Raw genomic sequence first — 25,674 nt, 5'->3', positions numbered from 1 at the left:
GTGTGTTTTGCTGGGGATAGAACCCATGGCCTCGCAATGATCTTCATTCCCAGTCCAGTGTTTTATCTCTCAAGGACTTCAGCTTTTGCTACTGGCACCCTCTCCAGCACCTCTCTTATTCTAAGTCTTGTTTTTAGTATGTACATTTATAATCTTTGTGATGTTCTGATCTTGACTCTCTGCCAATGATCACGCATTCCGCACCTTTCACCACTCACTGTCATGGTCACATTACACCCTAGACTTCACCATAATCTCAATGTCATGCCTCCCACACTGTTCATTTTGCAGAAATGGAATGGACTCCTCCACCTCAAATCTGGTTTGGATGTTGAGGCAGATAATGCTACACATGCATCGAGAGAATGAAAAGGTCTATTACATAGTGAGTCTCTGTCAGTAGGGCAGGCTCCCCAGCTGGTCCATAAATGACTTAAGGGAGCAGAGAAGGAGACTCAGGGTTTTATGGTGATTGGGGATGGGAAGATTTCCTGCTGGCATCAAAGGCCATGAATTTTCTTACCAGTTTGCTCAGATGTGGGGCACAAAGAGTAGGAGGGGTTGAAAGCTGCCATCAAATATAATAAATATTCAGAATTTTTATTACACATCTCCTGTATTTCCAGATCATTCCTTTTTCCTTAACCCCTATAAGTCTGTGCTCCTTAGGAGGTAAATATATGAAAACAGGCAGGCAGGTAGGGGTGGTGGTGGAAATCTCTGTTCTGTTGTTTAAATTTTCTTAAAAAATATTGGAAGTTGTTATTATCTGAGAGTAAGTGGGAAAGATGAGTGGAGGTTTGAAGAGAGAAGTTGTGAAATATTTATTTAGGATAATGGGAATATGGACTAGGAAAAAAATATGCTTGCTGAGTGTCATTAATGGCTTGCTTGAGTTCTTGGACATGAATTTAAGTGGGACAAGTCAGTGTGACTGCTCTTCTTTCTCCAGCAATAATCAGCTGCCAGGATGCAGGCTCAGACTAGACTGAGAATCCTCTTTAATCAAATTCTGCCAAGGGAATAGGAGTAAAGGGAGGACAAGGAAGAGAGGATGTAAGCAAAGGAGTGATTATGACTCATCATAGAATTTTAGGTGAGTTAAAGGGGAAAGTGGATATGGAGAGGTTAAGGACAGTGAAAAGGTGGTAGGATGGATGAATTAGAAGTCTGGGGACAGGTCTGGGAGATTATAGGAATCAAGGAAAAGGGGGAATGATCTTCAAAGATAGGCCATATGTAATAAAACATCTGACCACGTTGTCATTTGTGGACCATTTGGGGAGCCTGTCCTACTGTCCCCAGAGAATCTCAGACTGTAAATGATGATCCTTCCACTTGTGTGCTAGATTCCTAACCCCAAATCTCTCAAGGATACCACTTCAGAAATTCTCTCTTCTTGTTCTGATATTATTTCTTTTGTAACTTACCCATCAAAACCGAATATTTCGATCTTCTCCCATCCTTCTATCTGTCCTCCTCACTTTTTCTATCCTCCTGGCTTTCACACTCTCTCTAGCACACGCCCTTTCTCTTTCCTTTCTCTTTTCCTCTCATTGTCTCTCTTACCCTGCAGGGAGACACTCTGTTTGCTTAATAAACTCCCTTATGTGATTTCCTGTGTCTGGCATGGTTTCCGTGGGATCCCTTACATTGGTGCCGTGATTCGGGATGGGATCTTCCACTGTCTCTTAAGCGAGTGGAACCCCATCTGAGCCCCAGTGCCCCCCGGACACAGCCCCACCTTCCATTCTGCCCAGACGTCTGCTCTGCTTCATCACCGGACTTCAGAAGCACCCATCCCCAGATGCCTTTACAACCTGCTCTTCCCCCACCGGACTTCTACCATGGACCCCTCAATTGACCCAATTTCTAAAAAGGGAACTCCAAACTGCTTGCCCCACGCTGCCCGCTTCCAGCTCAAAGAAGCCAGATCGGTCATCACCCCTTTTCCCTACAGCAGTGAAGGACTTCCTAGAATTAGAGGGGTAAAATGAAGCCAGAGTTGGGGACAGGCAGTTAGTGTAGAAATAGGGGATCAGTCAAATGGAGGAAATGAAGTCCATGAAAACCATCTGCCTTTTGGAAGTCTGGAAGGAGAATGGACTTTTTACATCTCACCTGCAAAACCAGCCCCAGTCACTTAGGCAGTAAGAAGAGAGAAGGCTTTGAAAGAACTGGAGAGCAAAAGATTTTCTTATAAAAACAGAAACGGGGGAATGTAATGTACAAAGCTGCTCCGCCTGACCTTTCTGTTGCAGCCATTTTCCCCGCCTCCCAACCACTTGTCAATCTGTGAACATCCTAGCTAGCTATTGGTTCATCAGTCAGCTTGCAAGTATCCTTCTCCAATATTGGTCCCCTGTTAGCCCGGCGGAATTCAATTGCTTTACTGTAGCTACTCCGCCATCTTTTCTCATCCTTCTGTCTGTCCTCTTCACTTTTTCTATCCTCCTGGCTTTCACACTCTCTCAAGTGCGTGCCCTTTCTCTTTCCCTTTCTTTTCCTCTTATTTTCTCTCTTACCCTGCAGGGAGACACTCTGTTTGTTTAATAAACTCCCTTATGTGAAAAAAAAAAATATTTCTTCCTATTAAAAAAAATCACTTACTGTCCCATTTTGGGCCCCACCCCTTTGCAGGAGAATTTCTCAAAATAATTGTCTATATTAGTCATTTCCAATCATTCTCCCCATTTTTCTCTTTCTTTCTTTCTTTTTTTTTTTTTTTTTTTGGTGGCCAGACCCTGGAGATTGAATCCAGGGCTTCATAAACGCTAATGCTCTGCCAGTGAACTACATCCTCAGCCCTTTTTCTTTTATTTTTGAGACAGGGTCTTGCTAATTACCCAGGCTGGCCTCAAACTTGTGATCATCCTGCCTCAACCTCCTGAGTAGCTGGGACTATAGGCATGAGCCACTGCACCCAGTTCCTCCCATTCTTAAACTCAGTCCCATCAAGTTTCCCCTCCAATTGCTCCACAGAAATGTTACCAATGACTAAATCCAATAGTCAGTTCTCAGTCTTCTAAATGAGTACTCACTCCTTGACTTTCAAGACACCGCATACAGTTCTCCTACTTCACAGGCTGCTCCTTCTACTTCATTGGCTGCTCTTTCTTAGTCTCCTTTGCTGGTTCATCCGCTTCTCCCTTAAAACTGCATTATCCCCAGGATTTCATCCTTGGTTCTCTTCTTTCTACTTATACTTACTCCCTTGGTGATCTTATCCAGTCTCATGGCTTAGAACACCGTCTACATGCTAATATGGCTCATATATCTCTAGGGTGAGCCATTCTTCTTAACTGCATATTGATATACACAACTGCCTTCTCAAGATCTCTACTTCCATTTCTTTTTTCTTTTTTTAAATTTTTTTATTTTTTATTGTAAACAAATGGGATACATGTTGTTTCTCTGTCTACTTCCATTTCTAATAGGTATCTCAAATATAACCTGTGCAAAACTGAACTCCAGATCCTTTTCCTCAAATCTATTCTACCTATAATCCTCTCTATCTCCCTCGTTTTCCCCCCTATAACTCTTACCAGTTTTCTTATCCTGTTTGACAGCCTCCCTCCCCAGGATTGAACCTAGAGCCACTGAATGACAAATCCATCTCTCTCTCTCTATATATACATATATATATGTATATGTATATTATATAGTATATATGATATATATTATATGTATACTCTATATCATAGTATGTTGTATATACTATATATCACACACACACACACACACACACACATATATATATATAGTTTTTTTTTTTTTTTTTTTTTTTTTTTTTTTTTTCAGGAAGTGGCTTCACTAAGTTGCCAAGGTTGGCCTTGGACTTGTGATCCTCCTATCTCAGCCTTCCAAGTCACTGGAATTTTTATTGGCGTGTGCCACCAGGTGCCCAGCCTATTTGATTTTCCATATTGATTGCTTTTATTGCTTATTACCTGTCCCCCACACCCAAAATGTCATGTCTACGAGGGTAGGAATTTTTTTTCAGTTTTGTGTATAGAGCCAAAACAATTTGAACAGTGTCTGGGTACTCAATAAATATTTGGTGATAGAATGAATGAAACCAGTAGGATCCATCCTTATCTTACTCAGAAAATACTGAAGTTTCTTAATCTAAATTTAAAGTCAATGAATAGTGGGTGTATCTGCAAGCAATAAAATACCACTCAGGTTTAAAACCTGTGTTTCCAGAAACTGAAAGCATCAGAACAAAGCTTATATAAAAACTCAGCGTGACAGTAAAGGTTTGCTTCTGGGGAAACCACTTCTCAAAATAAGCCTGACTAAGCTCCAAATGACCAAACTTTGTTGGCCCCGCGAAAACGTGGTATGTGGGATAAAATGAAGTAAAACCCGCTTCTTCCTCCATAAAAGTTACTCGGATCAACAGCTGTTCTCCCGCTAGGGTGGCTCCTTTTCCCTTATTTGGACCTGTCAAAAGAAAGACACCACACCCTGGGTTATGTAGCCTTAACTGAGTAGCTATGCCACGTCCCAGGTCTCCTGCCTTCACGACTGTATTTAATTTAGGTCTCTCTCTCCCTCTCTCTCTTTCTCTCATCAGGGATCTTGGGTGGGGCCAGGAAAACTCTGAAGCTGTCTTGAAAAAAAAAAAAAAAAAACCAAAAAAGAGTTGGAATTGTAAAAAAAAAAAAAAAAAAAAAAAAAAAGTACCTTAAAAAAAGTTGAAGTCCCCCAGAGGCACACTGAGTTTAACAGAAGGCAGCCCTGTCCTCGGTGGGCGCAGAACACAGTTCTCGCAAGACGAGCGGGTTCACGTTTCGGGAGCCATAGACGCCCCCTTTCCCCACCCTACGGGAGGCTGCGTGCACGGAAGGTAGAACAAGTTCGTCCCTAAGGAAGAAGCCCAAAGCTTCCTTTGAATTTCGATGCAACACGCTCATACACGTTCTGACTCAAAGGGCTGAATCCAGAGCGAGGATAAGTCTAGCCGGAGCAGGGTGGGGGAATGCGGTTCCAGGCGCAGTGCTAAGAGCGGAGAGCCCCAGCAAGTGGCGAGGTCGGCATGTACTGAAGGGTCAGGGCTCCAGCCGACGCGGCGCACACCCCTAGCTGGCTACCATCCGCCCTTTGCAGGCTAAGCTTGCAACACTTGCGCTTCCGCGGCGCCTCCTCCTTCCTCCGCGCACCTCCCCTTTAAGCGCGAGGCGCAATTGGATTTGTGTCGGCGGAGGCGAGGTGCGACTCCCCTTTATGGCGGAGTCGGCAGCAGCCGCTCTGACAGCCGCGGCGGCTCGGCGAACAGAGCAGGAGGCCGGGCCTCCGGCCGTCCGCCGCCGTCACTGCAGTGGGGCCGGGAGGAGCGCGCCGCGCGCCCGGCGGGGGCGGGAGAGTGGGCGGGCCCGACCGGGCAGGGGGCGGGGAGGCGGGGAGCCCGGCCGCCAGCGCTCGGGTCCGCCTCTGACTGCGGCGCGGCGGGGCGATGTGTGATTACCATGGCGAGGAGTCTCTGTCCGGGGGCCTGGCTAAGGAAACCCTGTTACCTCCAGGTAGGCCGGTGGCCGCCCCGCCACCCTCCTCGGGCGCACCGGGCCGCGCGCCCTCCGCGCCGCGCGGGACTCGCCCGTCCCCGTCCTCCCTCCCGGGGTCGGCGCCCGCCCGAACCCCGCTGCCCCCTGCCGTCCGGCACCTGGCGGCGCGCCCTCTCGGGTTGTCCGGGCGCCGCAGCCCCTCGGCGGCGCTGCCTGCGCCCCCCACCGCTGCCCCGAAGCCTCCCGCGCCTGAGCGGGCTGGGCTAGCAGCCTGGCTCGTCCCGCCCGGCTCGCCTTCGCGCGGGGTGCACCCTGAGAGCCCCGAGACGTGACCCGGGTGCGACCCTGCGCTCCGGGCGCTGCCCCCTGCCATGCGCCCCTCCAGTCGGAGCTTGGGACGTGCAGCCACCTTCTCTGTGGTCTTGGTGCTCCCCCCCCCCCGTGGCCCCCCGCCGGCTATTCCTGACTCTGTCTCGGGTCTTGAGTCAGTGGTAGGAAAGGTGGTGTGTCATTCCTCCATATTTTAGAAATTATGACAATTTGTCACATCCATTCTCCCCCAAACCCAAAAAAGCGGCTTGTGCCTTGTGCTGAGCCCCTTGGCTTGGTCTTTCCATCACACCCGTGATTTAAATGGGAGGTAGGAATGGGAAGCTCAAGGCGAAGAGTATTTGCTTTTGAAAAGGAAAGGGGACAGTGACTGGTGTGCGGATTTCCAGTACCCCAGCAATGCAAACGTAATTCTCAGTCATGTCGTGTGTACTGTTCGCGTTTTAATTTTTCATGATTTCTCCTTCCACCCTCTATTCTGCTACCAGTCTGGGCTTTCGAACCCAACTACTGCCTTCATGTATGGTTTGGTCACCAGGGGGACCTAGCAGACATCGCGAGTAGCTAAACACAAATCCATCACTCCGATGGAAAAACAACTACAAATCAATGCCTCATGTGGGTCATCGGTGTTATGTGCATTCAGAGGGCACTATTCCTTTATCGTTTATATTAAAAGACTTAAAGGTATGGGTAGGGTATTTTGGGTCTGCTGCTGCTTTTAAAAATTATGAAAAAAGTTGAGAAGGAACCATCATGAAACAAGTAAACCTTACATTTTTGTTTGAAAATTGGATGTGTAAATCATGATCCTGAGATGAGGGATGTACTGCACATTGTAAGCATGATATGACAACTCATGATATTAAGGGCTAAGAATAAAACTGAATGTTCTGAATCTTTATAGTGGCACCACCAGTAGCAATTGAGCCTTGAGTAACAGTTTGTATAACCCAGTCTAGAATTCAATTTAGGGCATGTAACCTTTTATGTGAGTTAAAAAAAAAAAAACAATCTTTCCATACTATTCTCAACATAAGATTCTTGGTATATTTAAAATTTTTTTTTAACTTAAACTATCTAGCTACCTATGCTTAATTTTTTAGATTTGGTGGAAGACTTAGATTTTTTGGTTGTGAACACTTCTCATAGATGTGACTGTGACATTCTTTGGTACTGTTGCACAAAAGCTTTCAGATTAGTTTTTACAAATAGTTATGCTTCCACTAATGACAAATATTTGGCATTTCTGACTTTCTGAATTTGTACATCATTATTGCCAAGTTAAGGTAAACTATCCTGGTGCAGTGGCTTACACCTGTAATCCCAGCTGCTGGAGAGGCTGAGGCATGAGGATCGCAAATTCAAAGCCAGCCTCAGCAACTTATCAAGACCCTGTCTCAAAATAAAAAATAAAAAACAGGCTGGGGATATGGCTTAGTAGCTAAGTGCCTCTGAGTTCAATCCCCAGTACCAATCCAAACCAAACAAACAACAACAACAAAACATACTTAAGGTAAACCCAGATTATAAGCATTTCAAAAGGATTTTGGATTTTGGGGCATGGTAATATTTTAGTATTTTATTTCTATATCAAGTAATCTTTAAAATTTTTATAGGTTAAACACTATTATGGTATATAGCATTATAGATTTTAAAAATTGAAAACCTGGGAACCGGAATTCCAGGCAACTGCTGTTTTAAACATTATCTTGGCATTTATTCTGTTAATTTTCTTGTTAGTTATTCCTCACCATAGTTTTACTTTAACCACTTTTTTAAAAAAGGCCTTCAAATTACTTAGCTGCCATACCTTCTTCTAATCCCGATTGGCTAATAGGTGCTTTTTTACACTTTCTCTACTAGTAGGTGCTTCAACCTCAAAACTGGGTAGGGGCTGGGGTTGTAGCTCAGTGGTAGAGCGCTTGCCTAGCATGCGTGAGGCACTGGGTTTGAGTCTCAGTACATTTAAATAAATAAAATAAAGGTTCATTGACAACCAAAAAAAAATTTTTTTAAATTATCTTGGCAAAGTCAAAATAAAATATTTTCAACTGAGACTGTTGTAGTTCATTTCTTAGCCACTGAAGGTTTAGTTAATTTACATGGTACTCCCTTTTCTTTTTGTATTCTTCTTTTTTTTTTTTTTTTTTTTCTTTGCAGCATCAATTTTGTAAGATTTGTGAGAAACAAATGTACTAAGAACCATCTTTGCTATCACAGAAGCATGGGAGACAGGACAGAGAAGAGCAGAGCAAAGGGAAGTATCCCAAAAAAAATGGTCTCTGATGTCTTTCCCAAGCTGGGGGCCAGAGGAGCCCTCTCATGTTCAGGTGGCTCCAGATGCACTGGTGACTGGAATTTGCTCAGAAATCCAAGGCACTTTGCTTACCTCCTTCCTGTACCTGTTTAAGTTCATGCCTGGCCAATGCTTATGCCATGATGTCAAGATCCACAAAACTCAGGGACTTATGACTGTCCATTTGTTTGTCTGTGTCTTCACTCTCTACTTTGATTGGAGCCACTTCGTTCCTGAATCCAGGGCACGTTTGCCCTCCATTCATTGGCGCCATTGTTTCTGAATCCAGGGCCTGTCTTCTGACTTGGCATACAACATGGCACACAAGAACATATTCATAGACTACAAGTGGCAGTTCCTCCTAGTCCTCCCTTCCAGCTCCTGCTATTGTCATGGCCACAGGCTTTGGTCCCACCATGGGGTTGTCCAGTGTAAAGGGAGTTTTCTTTAGATGATGTATCCTTGGAGGACTGGCTGCTCTCACCTCCCACCTACTGATGCTCATCTAGGAACTGGGTGGGTTGGTGGCATAGGGACATGTTGCAGGGGCTGTTCTTGGGGTGGAGGTGGGAGGGTCCTCACAGGCAGTCTGCAGTGAGGAATGACAGGCAAGCTGGCTCTTGTGCTGCCTGTCTACCCTCCTCAGGACATTAATTCTCAGACAGCAAGAAGGGGAAGGTATAAAGAGCAGGCTTACTGACACTCCTCTTCAAGAGGGGAAGGAGAATGGAAGAATCTGCAGGGGGAAAGCAAGGCCCAACCTCCAGATGCACAGACTTAACTGGGAATGTGCAGCCCGCCCCTTGGATTCTCTGGTGCTAGAGTATAACATATGTAGCCACAGCATCATTGAATTTTCTCTTTAATAAAGATTCCCAGGTATTGTATGGGTTGTAACCCATGCCAAACATGATCATCATTATTGTGGGGTATAGGTCATTGGGAAATAGCGCAGTTGAGTTGGGAAAGGCTCAGTTGAGTACTCCTTACCCAGGCTCAGCCACAGGCCCCATGATTTGGCTTACCATGGGCCTCTGTGTGGAATTGACAATAAGTGACAGATGACATTTCTTGCTGAAGCATAAATGTGAGGGGGGATATCATACCTTGTGTGAAGAATCTGTTCCTTCAATCACACAGGTGGTTGCTTTGAATGGGAGGCAACCTGTGACCATGAAGTAGAAGGACACCCAGGCTCCAGAGGTCTATCACAGAGCCATCATGTTTTACTAACTGGTAGAGTTCTGGGACACAGTATGGGAGAGTGCTGCAAAACATGTCCAGCTTACGCTCAGCTGTGAACCTGCAGCTCAGGTCAAAGTCACAGAGTTTGATGTTTGCTCTGGCATTCACCAGGATGTTCTCTGGCTTTGGGTCTCTGTGCACAATGCACTTCTCATGGCAGTAGTGCACAGTGCATGTGATCTGACTAAACACTCTCTGAGCCTCCTGCTCCTGCATGCCATTGACTTCCAGGATGGGGGAGCTACAGCTCTCCCCACTCACATGCTCCATCCTGGTGTAGATGTTTTCAGTGGTTTCAGTCACTTGAAATACCTGGATCACATTTGGGTGTTCCATAGTTTCCATTATATCCATTTTAAATATAATGAAGGGGAAGTTCTCTGCCTTTGATAGTACTTTCACAGACACCTCTGTACAGATATGGCAAGCCAATTTCACTTGGGCAAAGTTGCCCCTGTCCCATGTCCCTGAGGATATCTTTTTTTTTTTTTTTTTTTTTTTTCCAGGGATTGAACTCAGGGGCACTTGACCACTGAGCTGCATCCCCAACCCTATTTTGTATTTTATTTAGAGACAGGGTCTCACTGAGTTGCTTAGCACCTCACTTTTGCTGAGGCTGGCTTTGTACTCGAGATCCTCCTGCCTTAACTTCCCAAGCTACTGGTAACTGAGCCTGGCCATGAGGACATCCTTAAAGGAGGAGCTGGACTGTCACATTTATTCACTAAAGTCACTACTTTCATTACCAATCATAATCAACACCAACAATGCTAGCTAAAAAGAAAGGGGCTGTGGTCGTAGTGTAGTGGTAAGATCACTTGCTTAGCATATGTGAGGCACTGGGTTTGATCCTCAGCACTGCATAAAAATGAATAAAATAAAGGTATTGTGTCCATCTACAATTAAAAAAAAATTTTAAAAGAAAAAAAAAAGGAGAAACAACAAAAACAAAAAGCAAACAAAATTAAAAACCCAAACCAAAGAAACCCAAAAACAAAAATCAAAAACCCCAAACCACCAACCAAATAAGCTAACTATCTGAGTTCAACAGGTCATCAACCAAGAGCTGTCTGTGCAATGGACAAAAAAAAAAAAAAAATAACCCAGCCACAGACAGGGTCCTTATAGGTGGTGACTGACTGAAATTCCCTCACACTGGTTCTTTGTGAGGTCTGATCCTGAAATGGCCCAGTCACAGTTGGGTGTAACCCACAGTGGTTGTCTCACTTTTTGGCCTCCAGGACCTTTTCCACTTCATTAATAAAAATAAGAAAGGACTTCAGAAGCTTTTTTACTTCAATGAGTTATGGGAACTGACATTTATTTGCTTGGAAATTAAAAACCTGTAGGATGTTTTAATGACCTTTTAATTTTGAGCCCCAACATTTGTTATGATGTGTGGCTTTTAAAGACCTCATCATATCTACACTCAATTCCTTTCTTTCAGTTTGGACTGATTGGTATCAAAAGGATGGTAGCACTTTACTCACCTGATGTGTGATATGGGTCTTGTTCCCTAAGACTCTGTAGGGATGTTGTTAACATCTATGGGACTGACAGGAAGGGAGCTTTCATCATAATTTCCATAAGGTACTTATCAGATTTCTTATTAGAAACCCTGAAGCCTAGGAGGTAGTGGGTTGATATATTCAAAGTAATGAAAGACAAAATCAAGGATTTTTTGGTCAGCAAAACTGTCTTTCCTATAAAAGGGAGAAATGGAGGAATTTCCAGATTCTTTTTTAAAAAATATTTTTAGTTGTAGATGGACACAATATCTTTATTTATTTTTTATGTGTTGCTGAGAATTGAACGCAGTGCCTCTCACACATGCTAGCCAGGTGCACTACCACTGAGCTACAGCCCCAGCCCAGAATTTCCAGATTCTGTGGTTCTTTCATATTGCTGTAAGAAAATACTTTAGACTGCATAATTTATTAACTGAAATTGACTTCTCACAGTTCTGGAGACTGCCACATCTAAGGTCAAGGTACTAGGAGATTCTGTGTGGAGAGGGATGACTTTCTCCTAATGTGGCACCTTGTTGCTGTGTCCTCATATAGTAGAAAGGGCGGAAGGGTTGAACTCATTATCTGAAGGTGTTTTTCTTTCTTTCTGTGTATTTGGTGGTACTGGCAATTGAATCTAGTGCTTTGTGTATGCTATACAGTGGCTCTACCACTGAGCTATATCCCCAACCCTCTTCATTTTATTTTGAGAAAGTTTCTCAGGGTGGCCTCAAAGATGACCTCTTGTTCCAGTGTCCTGAGTAGCTGGGATTACAAGTGTATGCCACCACACCCAGTTTAATAAATGTATTTTTTTGTATGTGATCAGTGCTTGGGATTGAACCTTGTACATGCTGGACAGGTGCTCTTTTATAAAGGTACACATTCTGTCCATGAGGTTTGGACCCTCATGTCCTACGCACTTCCTAAAGGCCCACTTCTAAAGATCATTGCAGTGCTGATGAAGTTTCAACAAGAATTTTGGAGGGACATATATATATTCAAACCACAGCACTAGATAAACAAGAGCAGAGGGAGTTGATCAACACTAGGCTGTGCCCTCCAGGTTGAATAGAAGGACTTTAAACAGGAACTCAGAACTGTATGAAGACAGAAAGATCTCTGGTAAAGGCAAATTTGTGACAGTCATAATAGGTAGTGTCACTTTTGTTTTTCATGTGGTTTGAGACCAGTGTGGCAAAAGAACCCAATTATTAGTCTATGTTATTGAATAACAGTGTATCCACATGCAATTTCATGATATTAGTAGCTAAGGGGAGAGAAGATGGGGGAACATTTTGTATGTTATTGAAGTTAGGCTGCTATAGAGATTCACATCAGAGTAGCATCTTTTTCTCATGTTAAATGGAACTCCCACAAAGAAATAGCTATAGGCCATACCTAAAGTGAAAAGAATTAAAATTTTTAAATATTTTTTAGTTGTTGATGGATTTACTTTATTTATTTATATGCGGTGCTGAGAATTAAACCCAGTGCCTCACCCATGCCAGGCAAGTGCTCTGCCACTGAGCCACAACCCCAGCCCCAGAATTAAAATAGTTTACTATAAAAATAAACTATAGAGCTGGGTGCAGTATTACACACCTGGTAGGCGAGGCAGGAGAATTTCAATTTTAATACCAGCCTCAACACCTTACAGAGGCCCTAAGCAACTTAGTGAGACCCTGTCTCAAAATAAAAAATAAAAAAGGGCTGGGGACTTAAGCTTAGTGGTAAAGTGCCCCTGGGTTCAATGCCCAGTACCAAAATAAACTAAAGAGGAAGATAATCACACAGGAAATGAGGGGCAAAAAAAGCTCTAAGACATACAGGAAACAAAAACAGAAGCCAGTCCTCCCTTATCAGGAATTCCTTTAAGTGAAAATGCAACAAAAATCAAGACAGGGAGTGGCAGAATGAACAGAAAACAGGATCCAACTTTCTGTCTATAAGAACTAACTGAGGAAGAATGTCCAACCCTGGGAGGATCTGGGGAAGCATGTTCTAAGTCGAGGGGCAAAGATAGCAAGAACAAAGGTCCTGAGCATAAATGAACATAGAGGGATGGAAGTACAAGCAGGCCTGTGTATGTAACCCTAGAGATGGATGGAGTAGGACCAAGTGGAAAGCCAAACAATAGGTCAGATTAAAGTCATATGGGGAGTTGGTGTTCTTGTTTCCATTTGAATAATGGAAAAGATGAGAAAACCAAAGCTCAGGGAAGTTGAACCATTCTGATGAGGTCCTGTTTTGCATCATGTTTCCAAAGTCCTCATTCCCCCAAATATTGTACCTGGGTAAGACCCACATGTGTTGAGTCACCACCTTCTAGGTAACTATTTAAGATATGGTTGCAAAAGACATAGGTATTCAGATATGCAGATTAAATACAATTAGAAATTTATTCCAGATCCCCATTGAGTACATCAACAGAATCCCTGCTCCTCAAAATATCTCTGGCCCATCTTCTAAACGGTCACCAGAGGATTTTCTAAAGCATCTAGCCAGATGGATGTTTTGCCCTTCTTGAATTTGACTTGAGCCATAAACAAGAGAACCAAGCAACTGTGGACTGAAACTTCTGAAATTATAAGCCAAAATACATCTTTCCTCCTTTTAAGTTGTTTTTTCTGAGCTATTTTGTCACAGTGATGGAAAACTGACCGATACTGCTGAGGCAACTGGCTCAACTCTGTCAGGCCCCACAGGACATGGCTGTAAGTGAAGGCCCCGGGCCTGTCTCTGAGCATTTCCATTCCATCCTAGGCTGAGTCCCCAGCTCTTTTTACCCAGGATGACAAACACTCCTTCCTGGCTTTGTTTGGTCATGTTCAGCATTTTTTATACCTCCTTGCAAACAAAATGAAGTGTATGTTCTCAATGGGCTTTGAGGCAAAAAAAGCCAAGTTAATTGGAAATTCTGTTTTGCCTTAGCGTGGAGAAGGAGATATTTACAGAAAAATGGATCTGATCTGTTGCTCTTGCTTGCATGCCTGGTTCCGACTAAGACAACATTGGTAACTGAGCCACTTGCTGGTTCATTTGACAAATGCCACTCACCGATCACAGTCCCAGACAGGGGGATGAATTGTACAAATCTGCCTTCTTCAATATTCCTTGTGTCACAAGCAAAACTTCCAAACATCCATCAGCTCACACTTATGAAGTGGACATGTCTGGCTATAGCCACTAGTCTGCTTGGAGAGATTCTATTTCCTTTAGAGGCTCTTTGTTCAGGCTGCCCATTACATTCACACAGGAACTTGTTAAAAATATGAATTCCTAGGCCTCATCCAGGATCTACTGACTCAGGCACAATAAGCGTGGGAATGGGGAGTCTGCATTTTGAACAACCGTCTGAGACTTTCTTGGTTGACATTCCTGCTGTGCACTGGAAAGCCATGTTATTCGATGCAAGGTGTTTGCTGTTTCTTGGCCTCAGTTTTCTAGAACTGAAGGAAGGAATGGAGTGATAATCTCTAGAAGGAATGGGTTTCATTTGCAGATGAGGTAGGGCCCTACCCCAGAGACTATAGTCATTAAATGTTATTTATTCCTATTACTGAACATAGGTGAGTTCATTACAAGGGGAACAAAGAAAACAACAATAAAAAAACTCATTTTCACCTGCAGAAAGTGCTTGCATTTGAAACACAGACTCAGTGCTTTCTCTCAGTCTTTTTGTATTTTTCCTGAGAATAAAATCATGTTCCCTTAGGAACAATATGAGGCATGAGAACAAAGCTGAGTTCCGTTTACATTTGTGCATCTAGTTTATTATGACCTTGAAAAGTTACTTACTTTTTGGTTCTTCTGTTTCCATATCACAAATTGGAGATTAGCATTCTTATCAGAGAACATGACATCAGTGTCATTGGGTGAGCTAGATGAAGTTGAATCTGTTTTGTGACACATTTATTACATTTTTAATAGAAGTATATGAAGTTAAATAATAAATACAAATAGATAAATACATTGAATCCCTTCAACTAGAGAATCCAGGCTTTCTAGCCCTGCCTTTGATTTATTGAACATTTTTTGACCCAGGTGAATGCCATGAATCCATTGATTCAGTCAGTTACTTAATACATATTTGTTAGATGCCTGTCATGTCAGAAACTACCTGAGGTAATGGAAATTCTGAGGAGGCTAAGCATATATCTTTGTGGTCCTCATGCAGCTTAATTTCTAGTCATAGAAACAGACATTAATCACATAATCTCAGGAATTTATAGTAACAGTAAGTGTTATGAAGGAAAAGAACAAAGGCTGACTAAAAGAACTATTTTGTGTTCTTTCTTTTTTACTGTTGTGGGGATCAAGCCCAGGTCCTTGTGCATGTTGTGCAAGTGCTTTACCCCTGAGCTACATCCCCAGCCTTTAGTCAAAGTATTTTAAAACCTATCTCAGACATCACATTATTTCATCCAAATACTTCCATATGCATTTCTAAAAGAAAAGGATATTTTTAGACATAATACTTCTATTATGCCTAACAAAATTAATAACAGTTTCTTATTTCCCCCACCTTCTTCCTAGTTGTGCATCATCCTGAGAATACTTGCTAACTTTGATTTGTCATGGAGAGGGTATATTATGATTTGGAAGGGTCTCTTGGCAAAAACAAAATTTAAAAACTCTCTCCTTATCAACTTATTCATGTCCGAAATTTTTATATGAGGGAAACTAATTCTCATTTCGTTGAGAATGTCTTAAAATAAAAATGTTTGATTTAAGTAACATTTCTGCACAAATGTATTTTAATTTAGAACAAAGCCGTAACTATTCAACAGGTATCAGAGGTGTTGTTTTGCTTGTGGGTAGGAGAAGGGGTAAAGAGTACAGGGAGGAAGTAGATTGATTTCAAAACGGAGGAAGAGATGAAGAGCCTGGAAAGAGGAGAGGGAGGTTTGGGAGAGTAGATTTATATCTTGTGGTTGTTTGTTTTCTGCCGAATCAGGTCAAAGATCATTTATGCCCTGAGGTGTTCAGACCTTAGGCTTGCAAATTCCCTTATTTTCCTGTTATTTACAGGAGAAAATTTTTTTTTTTTTTTGGGGGGGGGGGGGCTTGGAATTGAACCCAGGGCCTTGTGCTTGCAAGGCAAGCACTCTACCGACTAAGCTATCTCCCCAGCCCCAGGAGAAAATTTTTAAGCGTTTGACATACATATAAAGGAGTTTCATTCTTAGTGTTTTTATTAATCCAGATATGACTGTAGTAGTTGATGACACTTTTAAAGAATTTAGCATTTTGTAATTAATGATATAATTTCAGCTGTAATGGTCATTCATGGACTATTTGTGGACACCTAATTATTGGGTATATCTTTGTTTATATAGGAAAAAAAAAGATTCTATTGCTTGTGAAGAAAAGAACTTTGTGGACTATTCATGCAGTCGAATACTGTTCATCAATAAAGTCAAATGAAATACTGATTTATATATGAACATGGATGAACCATGGAACCATTAAGTATATGAAACAACACAGTTACAAAAGAATCTGTGATTCCCTTCATACAAAGTATCCAGAACAGGCAAATGTATACAGATAGGAAATAGATGAATAGTAGACGGAGCTGGGGGAAAATGAAGAGTACTGAGGGGTAGGAGATTTTTAAGGAGAGGGGATGGAAATGTTCTAAAATTCATAGTAGTGATAGTTGTACAACTCTGAATTGTATACTTTAAATGAGTATGGTATGTGAATTATATCTCAATAAAGCTGAAAAGGAAGGAAGGAAGAACGAGAACATGGATGTGTTTCTGTTGCTCGCAGATTCCACCAATGCCAGGTTTTTGGTTCAGAAAGCACCTCTGTCCAGGGGAGCAGGGCAGGTGTGCTTTTCCATACAAGCCCTTTCTGAGACCCAGGAGGGCTTGGGACCTCTCAGAAATAGGTAGCCAACAAATGTGTACCTGAGCAACAAGCCTCTCATGGCAATGCACCATTCCCAGAGCAAGCTAATTTATACTTCTATCCTTCCCACTGCTTTGTTAAAAACTTACTTGGGAAGTAACCCTTCCTGGACTGGCCAAATGTTGCAGCATATTGAACAGAGCAATCCTGCCTCTAAGATCAGAAGCTATGGGCATGTTCATCTATTTAAATCATTTTGTAGGCAGCATTTTTCTTCCACTCACCATTGTGGCACATACTTGTGACCTGTGGGTGTGGTAACCCAGCATAGTACCTGCATTTGAGAATTTTCAGCAGTGTGTTTTCTACAAATTGGTATATACTTGTTTAGGGTTTACTCAGTCTGAATGAGGCTGCTAACAAAGCAGGCCCATAATTTGTTGCTTTTAGGTTAGAATACCTGCTTCCTTCTCACTATCATTAAATCCTGGAAGAATGAAAGAAAAGACAATTTAGGGTGATTCTCTATACTTAGATAATATACATTTTTCATTCTAGCCATTCTTTGCATACCCTGTTGCATATGAGAAGATGGCAGATTCTAATGGAATTTGATGTGTGAGGTACTTGGGTCCCGTGAAGATTTTCAAGCCCTTGAGATTGCAAATGTTTTAAGTTTTTTTAAGGCATTCTCAAAATGACTCCACTGGCAATTTCAGCCTGTGTTCAGTAGGGCTGTTATGAGTGAATGGGTAGATGGTATGTTCTAATTAAGCAGTTGGTGCTTGTTGAATATTTCTGATACTTAGCTCTTTGGCTTATATAAGCACTATTTTTCAACTAGTTTGGTTTTTTATGACTTAATGTGGGTATTTTGTGGGATATAGTGCCAGATGGGGTTACTGATATGGACTAACTGGTAATAGTGACAGTGTTGACAAATGCTATAGTAAGAGTAATGTGGTTTCTTGCCCATTTTCTGTCTCCATGATTATTTTAAATCTAAAGATAATTAGAACTGCTGATTGTTCTCTATCCCAAAAGATTGATAGAGGGAGAAGGCACATGCCCTTGCCTGTGCTTAAAATGACATCTCTAGAGCTATGAGTAGCTTTCTGAGACTGTCAGGAGAGCATGTCTTAAATTCAAGCACAGAATTATAGCCATTTGATATTACCATTAGTTGTATTTCTGCCCCTATTGGAAACTCAAAGAAATGGTGAATCCTCAGGCAGATTGCATCCTTACCACACTTCTTGAGGCTGCAGCACAGAGTGAAAGTGCCCCAGGACTTTTTTTTGTTTTTTAAATTAAAGACTTAAAAAAATTTTTTTAGAGTAGTTTTAGGTTCTTAGCAAAAATTGAGAGAATACAAAGAGATTTCCCATATAACCTCTACCCTCACACATCCATAACCTCCCTCATTTTCTACATCATTCACCAGAGTGGTACAGTCTTTATGCACCTACATTGACACATTCTCACGTCAAGTCTATAGTTTACATTAGGGTTTACTCTATGGGTTTGGCAAATCTATGATGACATGTATCATACAAAGCAATATCACTGCCTTAAAAATTCTGTGTTCCACTACTCATTCTTCTCTCCCCATTAAGCCTTGGCCACCACTGATCTCTTTACTGTCTCCATAGTTATACCTTTTTCCAGAAGGCCCTGTAGCTGGAGTCATGGTATGCAGCCTTTTCAGATTGGCTTCTTTCACTTGGTAATTGCATTTAAGTCACCTCCATGACTTTCCGTGGCTTCATAGCTCATTTCTTTTTAGTGCTGATTAACATTCCATTGTCAGGGTGTACCAAAATTTATTTACCCATTCACAAGTTAAAGGACATCTTAGGTGTTTATGTTATGTCAATTATGAATAAAACTGCTAAATAAATTATTATATGTGTTTTTACATGTTAATAGATTATAATGTTTTGTAGTCCCTTTAAAAATTTTCTTTTTTAGCAGTTAGGTTTATTGTATATTTTGCTTTCTTAAAGTTGCTTCTAAAAACATACTGTACCATTCTGTTAAATACCATCTTTTTACATTGTTTGACCGAAAAGTCAAACTTTTAATATTTTTAGCATACACATTTTTAGACATTCAGATATTTTGTGAATAATTTCTATTAAAACCTTTTAATTCACAATTATGTAAGTATATAAAACCAGGATATTATAATGTGAATATTTTGTTTTGGTTGTTGAAAAAAAACATTGTTAAAGATGGGATTCTAGATTGCTCAGTCTGACCTCCAACTCCTGGGCTCAAGTGATCCTCCTACTTCGGCTTCCAGAGTAGCTAGAATTAAAGGCATGTGCTATCATGCCTGACTTTGTACTATTTCAACAATCCAAAATATTACTAGATAAATTTACCTTTGTCTTTAGTAGTTCTTGGTGATTTTTTTTCTGTTTTATTTTTTGTCAGGCAGGTACTGAATGAAGTTAAATATTTAGCTTTGGTCATGGTATTGTAGTTCCTTTTCTTTTTTTTTTTTTAGTTGTAGATGGACACATTTACATTTAAATTTTATTTATTTATTTTTATGTGGTGCTGAGGATTGAACCCAGTGCCTCACACGTGGTAGGCAGGTGCTCTGTCACTGAGCTACAACCCCAGCCCACTTTTTTTTTTTATTGTGGTCAAAAACAACATGAAATTCATCATTCTAACCATTTTAAGCATAAATACAGTAGCAGTAACTATATGCACCTTGTGTGCAGCATATCTCTAGAACTTTTTCATGTTGCAAAATTGAAACTCCACCCGTTGAACAACTCCCTATTTCCTTCTTTACCCTCTAGTTCTTGGTAACCACATCCTACTTTCTGTTTCTATTAGTGGCTGCCTTAGATGCCTCATGTAAATGGACCATACGGTATTTGGCTTTTTGTGCCTGCCTTATTTCATTTAGCACAATGTCCTCAAGATTCCATCCATGTTATTGAGTATGGCAGAATTCCATTCCTTTTCTTCCTTCCTTCCTTCCTTCCTTCCCTCTCCTCCCTCCCTGTTACCGTACCTTTCTTTCTTTCTTCTAATGGTGCTGGGGATGGCATTGGGTGCTTTACCACTGAGCTACAAACACAATCCTTTTTATTTTTCATTTTGAGACAGGCTTTCACTAATTTCCTGAGGGTCTTGCTAAGTTACTGAGGGTGGCCTTGACTTTGCAATCCTCCTGCCTCTGCCTCCCAAGTAGCTGGGATACAGGCATGTGCCACTGTACCCAACTAATTTTCTTCTTTTTTAAGGCTAAGTAATATTCTATTTTATGTGTATACAGCACATTTTCTTTATTCATTCATCAGTTGATGGATGTTTAGATAGCTCCCACCTCTTGGCTGTTGTCAATAATGCTGCAGTAAATATAGGAGGCAAATACCTTTTTGAGATCTTGCTTTCAATTCTTTTGTATACCAAGGAATGGGATCTTTGATCATATGGTAATTCTATTTTTAATTTTTGGAAGAACCTCCATACTGTTTTTGGTAGTGGTTGCCCCTTTTTATATTCCTACTAACAAGGCACAAGGGTCCAGTTTTTCTATATCCCCTCCAACACTTGTTAGTGTCTGTGTTTTGGGTTTTTTTTTTTTTTTGGTGGGGGGGGGGGCTCATTCTAATGGGTATGAGGTTTGGATCTACAAATTAGTAGATCCATTCTAGACATAACATAGTGTCAGAGTTATAGACTATTAGATCTTAGAATTGGCATCACATTATACTTCCTAATCCCCAGTGCTTGAAAATCAGAGTATCTTATTTATTTTATACTTAAAACATTGATCAGCACGTGGCTCTATATACCCTTGATTGTATCGTAAATTTTTAAGCCAAAAAGGACATTTCTTTAAGATTATAGGGAAATTAAAAATGACTTTTTATTGGATAGTATTATTACATAGGTGTTAAATTGTGCTATGTGAGATAGTGTCCTTGTTTTTAGAAATATAAACTGAAGTATTTACATAAGAAGTATCATAATGTCTGTAATTTCCTTTCAAATAGTTTAGGAAAAAAGGTTTGTATATACATATTCAGGGAGTAGGATTTCTTGACCTTAGTATTATTGGCATTTTGGACTAGATAATTCTTTGTTGTGTGGGGTTCTGCATTGTAGAAATTTAGCAGCATCGCTGGGCTCTACCCACTAGATACCAGGAGCATTACCCAGTAGCAACATTTCCAAACATTGTCAAATATCATTTAGCAGAAAGTTAATGATTGATGAATATAGGTGTAGGAATAACAATTGTACTACTTTTTAAAATTTTTCTGTAGGTTTAAGTATTTTCAAAATAAGTTGAAGGGAAATATACTGGATTTCACAATAACTGAGTATGGTTGGAAATGGTGAACTCTGTTTAAAGTTACTTTAATGGACAGAAAATTGATTTGACAAAGCACGTTTGACGTCGGTGATTTATGAAAAATGTATTCGTTTTCCAATGTTCCTATAACAAATTACCGCCAATTTACCAACTTAAAACAATGCCCAATTATTTGTACCCTGATCTCCCAGTTCTGTATGTCAGAAGTCCTAACAGCGTGACTTGACTGGCTCTCTGTTCCAGCTTCCACAAGGATGATATCAGAGTGTTTCCAAAGCTGAGGTTCATTCTAGAGTTCTAGAAGTGAATTGGCTTCCAGACTCTTTCAGGACGTTGTTAGAATTCAATTCCATGTGGTTGTGAGACTGAGTCCCCATTTCCTTGCTGCATATTGACTGGGGGTTGTTCTCAGCCTCTGGAAACCACCTGCATTCCTTGGTTCTTGACCCTCCTCCCATTGTCAAAGCCAGCAGCAGTGGGTGGAGTCCTTAGTGTCAGTTTCTCCAACTTCCCCTTCTGCCTCATCTCATCTCTTCCTTCCTCTGCAGTATCTTGCTAACTGTTCTGCCTACTTCTGCTTCGAAAGGCTTATACAGTGAGATTGGGCCCTCCAGGATAATCTGTTTCCATCATCTGATTAGTAACCTTAATTCCACCTGCAGAGTACCTTCACAACAATTTCTAGAGCAGTGTCTCATTGAATAACCAAGGGGTAGGCATCTTGGGGGACATTTTTAGAATTCTGCCTACTGTAGAAAGATATAACTGAATTTTAACAGTTAAATCAATCATTTCCTAAGATATTTTGTTTCTTTACTGTTACTTTTAGTTTTAAATCTTGTAGATTTAAAAGTGGTACCAAAGAAGAAATTTTGAATGAGTACTATTATTGTGTTTATCATTCTGGCAATTACTATAGCGTCTTGTGATATTTATTAAAGGAAAATGCAAATAGTTATCTTTGGAAATATTTGTTTTTACAATAGACACTATTCTTGAATCTTTTGTACTCTTATACAAACTAAAGTTAAGAGTAGGAAAATATCACTTTATGAACTATAAGGAAAGGTCCTTTAAAATATAGTATAATTAATTAAAGTTGTTGTTCTTTACCCATTTCAGAAGTTTTGCTTGGTTTTATTTATTTTTTATTATTAAAAGTTTTTTTTTAGTTGTAGATAGACACATATCTTTATTTTTTTAAACTTATTTTTATGTGGTGCTAAAGATCAAACCCAGTACCTCACACATGAGCTAGGCAAGCGCTCTATCACTGATCTGTAGCCCCAGCCTGGTAGGGCCTATTATAACCCTGATCTTTTATTTTATTCTGAGTGTACACTCAGGATATGCAAAATTATTCAATATAATACACATATTTTTATACATATTCAAAAATATTCTATAACCACTCCAAGATATCATGCTCTAGTAGCTCACACTGAACACACTCTCCCATCTCTTCCACGTTCTCTTATTCTTTACTGTTTTACCACCACCATCGTTACCAGTTTTATCATAATCCTCAGGACTGGGGCCCTTGCCACTCCCATTCCTTCCACTCAGTCCATTTGAGGCCTTTCTCCTTTCCCCATTCAGTCTGGATCTTGCGATCTGTCCTTTCAGCTACTCTGTGCCCACTAACACTTCCTTGCTTCTCTGACCTTCCTTCATTCTACCCTGATACTTCCACACTTTTGTCTGCAGTCTCATCGTCCTTTGCCCACTGCTTTCCCCAGGACTCTAACTTCCTACTTCTCATGTTATGCAATCTTTTTGGTGATTATGTCTTTTTCACATGGCTTCTATTATAACCCAAATACTGAGGGGTGTCAACCAGGTGTTAACCAGCCCAAACCTCTCCCCAGCACTTCAGTTCTACATTTCCAACAGCTTGTTATCTACTTCTAGTTAGCAACATGTCCACACCTAAATTCCTGCCCGTCAAAGTCGCATCTTTCCTCATTTCAGTTAGTGGTAGTCTCCAGGTACACTGAGAGGAAGTTGCCCACATCCTTCTAGACACTCCTTCTTTTTTTACTCTCATATTAAATCCCTTAGCAGGTCCTAGAGAGTGCACCTGCAAAAAAACCAACATGTCAATGTATCATCTCTTCTTCATTCTTCCAGTAGTATAATTCATCCCTTCCCTTTGTCTTATTAGGCCCACTGAAAGGGCCTAATCTACCCCTTCCAGATCAATCCTCTTTTCTTCAAAATCATCTTCTCCAAAGTGCAGGTCCAATGGGTCTTCCTCCCTACCGGTGAGGTCTTTCAGGGGCTTCCCGCTGCCTTCAGGAGACCCCGACAGTGCTGAGCGTGGCTCTTCACGTCTGACCCCTGCCTTTCCGTTCCTGCCACTACCACTTCAGACACCGTTTGCCTATTTCAGATGCCGTTTGCCCTAGGAATCCTGAAAAACTTCAGTTTCCCAGACATAACGCATGCTTTCTCATCTGTCAAACGGTCTACCTCACTTTTCCTTTTTGTCCTCGAACACCTTCCCTCCATTTGCCCTGCATACCTGTTTTATTCTCACTTTTCTACTGGTCCTTTAAGTCTCAACTCAAAGAGGAAATCACCTTTCCACAGTCTCTCCAAAACACCCCACAGGTATTAGCATACATTATCTGTCCCTCCTCTGTGTCCCAGACTGTAAGCAAATAACATCCCTCCATCCCACCCCCGACTCTCCTCTTACAGCACTTTGGATACTGAAATGCCATCAGGGGTTTTCCTATTTTTCTTCTGCCCCAGGCTGTGATCATCTTAATAGCTGAAATGTCAGTTTCCTCTCTTTGTCCCCTATGCCTGACCCAAAATGGGTAGTCCACAAATGTTTGTTGAATAAATGAGTCATTTTAAACACATGTATAGATGTGAAATTTTATGGAACCGATTAGATAAACTAACTCCTTGTGTGAAATAATACGTGTACACAATAAGTAAAATAGTGTAGATGAGCACTTGATGCAACTATCACTCCCACCTTTTGCTTCTCCCAGCCCCGATTTACTTCTCAAAGGTAACCTTTTGTAACTGCTTTTATTTTGGGGTTTTCTGCTGCCTACACCACTAACTTGTAGAACTGTGTCTTTACAGGGAACTGCAACACTTCGTGGAAGCTATATAAGATGCTGAATTGAGTACTGGAAGAAATTATTTGAAGTTTTATTCTTATATATTTTATTAATATCTTATAATATTTATTCTTGTTAGAATAGCCAATGCTTTTCTGCACATATTTTGGTTTAGTATTATAGTAAGCACATCTCCTCCTTGAAGAATTCATTCAAAATTATTGTTATATACTTTTAATTTCTATTTTTATACAAGTTATAATATATATATAATGGATTATTATAGGCATATTTTTATGTAGAATATAAATAAATATATTAGAGATTAGAGATATGTACCTATATTATTAGAGATTTATGCCTGGAAATATTTTCCTTGAGACGGTTGTACCATTAAAAAAAATTGGGAGCTGAGGATATCTCTCAGTGATAGAACATGTTTAGTATGCTTAGTATGCTTGGGTTCTATCCCCAGCAACCCCCCCCACTAAAAAAATTTTGAGACCGTTGCTCAAAATAGTAGACTTTTACCTTTGTTTCCTGATTTATCAAATTTAGATGATATCTACTGACTTTGCATTTTTGAAAATGAGTATTTAACTTTCTTATACTGCATCTGTCTTCCAGTGTTTGACAGTTGCATTTAAAATTTTACCTCTGCTCTGCCTTAACTTGGTAACTTCAGATAATAGCAACTTTTGTTTCTAATTTCATCCATTTTGGACAGTCTTTCTTGACTCTCCCCTTTTTAAAGAGGGGCATATGTGCTCATTTTCCTACCTGTCTTCCCTCTCTTCTACTTCCTTTCTGTCAGTTACACTTTTACATAGTCAAAGTAATATTTATATTTGGTTCTTTCACCACAGCCAAGTCTCTATATAAATTGAATCTAAAATATGAACACTATAAACAGTGTTATATTATTATAGCTTGTCAATTCTTCCATAAAAGAAAATCTCCCTTATGAACCTGAAAACTACCAACTGCAGCTTGTAGTTATTTTCCCTTTGTCATGGGAAGCAAGTAGAATTAACAGAGCTTGACAATTGCCTCTTGTTATTAAGCGCATCACTGCAAGGATTTGTCCCTTCCCAGAAACTACACCATATATCTGCCAGGAGGGAACAGAACAAGTGATGTTTGCAAATTTCCTTTTTAAAGTCCCTTTTTTGCCTGGCACAGTGGTGCATGCCTGTAATCTCAGTGGTTTGGAGGCAGGAGGATCATGAGTTCAAAGCCAGCCTCAGCAATTTAGCAAGGCACTAAGCAACTTGGTGAGACCCTGTCTCAAAATTAAAAATAAAAAGGCTGGGGATGTGATGCAGTGGTTAAATGCCCCTGGGTTCAAAATAAAAAAAAAAAAAAAAAAAAAAAAAAAAAAAAAAAGTCCCTTTTTATTTAGAAACCAGGCTTGCTTGCTTTTGGATGTTTCTGTTAAAGAATAATAATTTAAAACCTAGCCTTCAGGATCCCCAATAAAGTGGCAGATTTATATTTG

At 40.7% G+C, this 25,674-nt stretch overlaps 1 protein-coding gene across 1 annotated transcript in view; it reads left to right on the top strand.

Moving 5' to 3' along the window:
- Positions 1-5,367: 5,367 nt before the first annotated feature.
- DIPK1A (divergent protein kinase domain 1A) overlaps positions 5,368-25,674 on the top strand; it is a 133,019-nt gene continuing 112,712 nt past the window's right edge. Inside the window, exon 1 of the mRNA XM_079150827.1 lies at positions 5,368-5,525. Within this exon, the coding sequence (XP_079006953.1) occupies positions 5,472-5,525 (54 nt within the window). The 5' untranslated portion in view covers positions 5,368-5,471. The remainder of the gene's footprint in view (positions 5,526-25,674) is intronic.

Source organism: Sciurus vulgaris, assembly GCF_902686455.1.
Source record: "Sciurus vulgaris genome assembly, chromosome: 1".
NCBI classification, from domain to species: Eukaryota; Metazoa; Chordata; class Mammalia; order Rodentia; family Sciuridae; genus Sciurus; species Sciurus vulgaris.
Note: the sequence above shows the minus strand (reverse complement) of the source record. Positions and strands in the feature narration are given on the sequence as shown.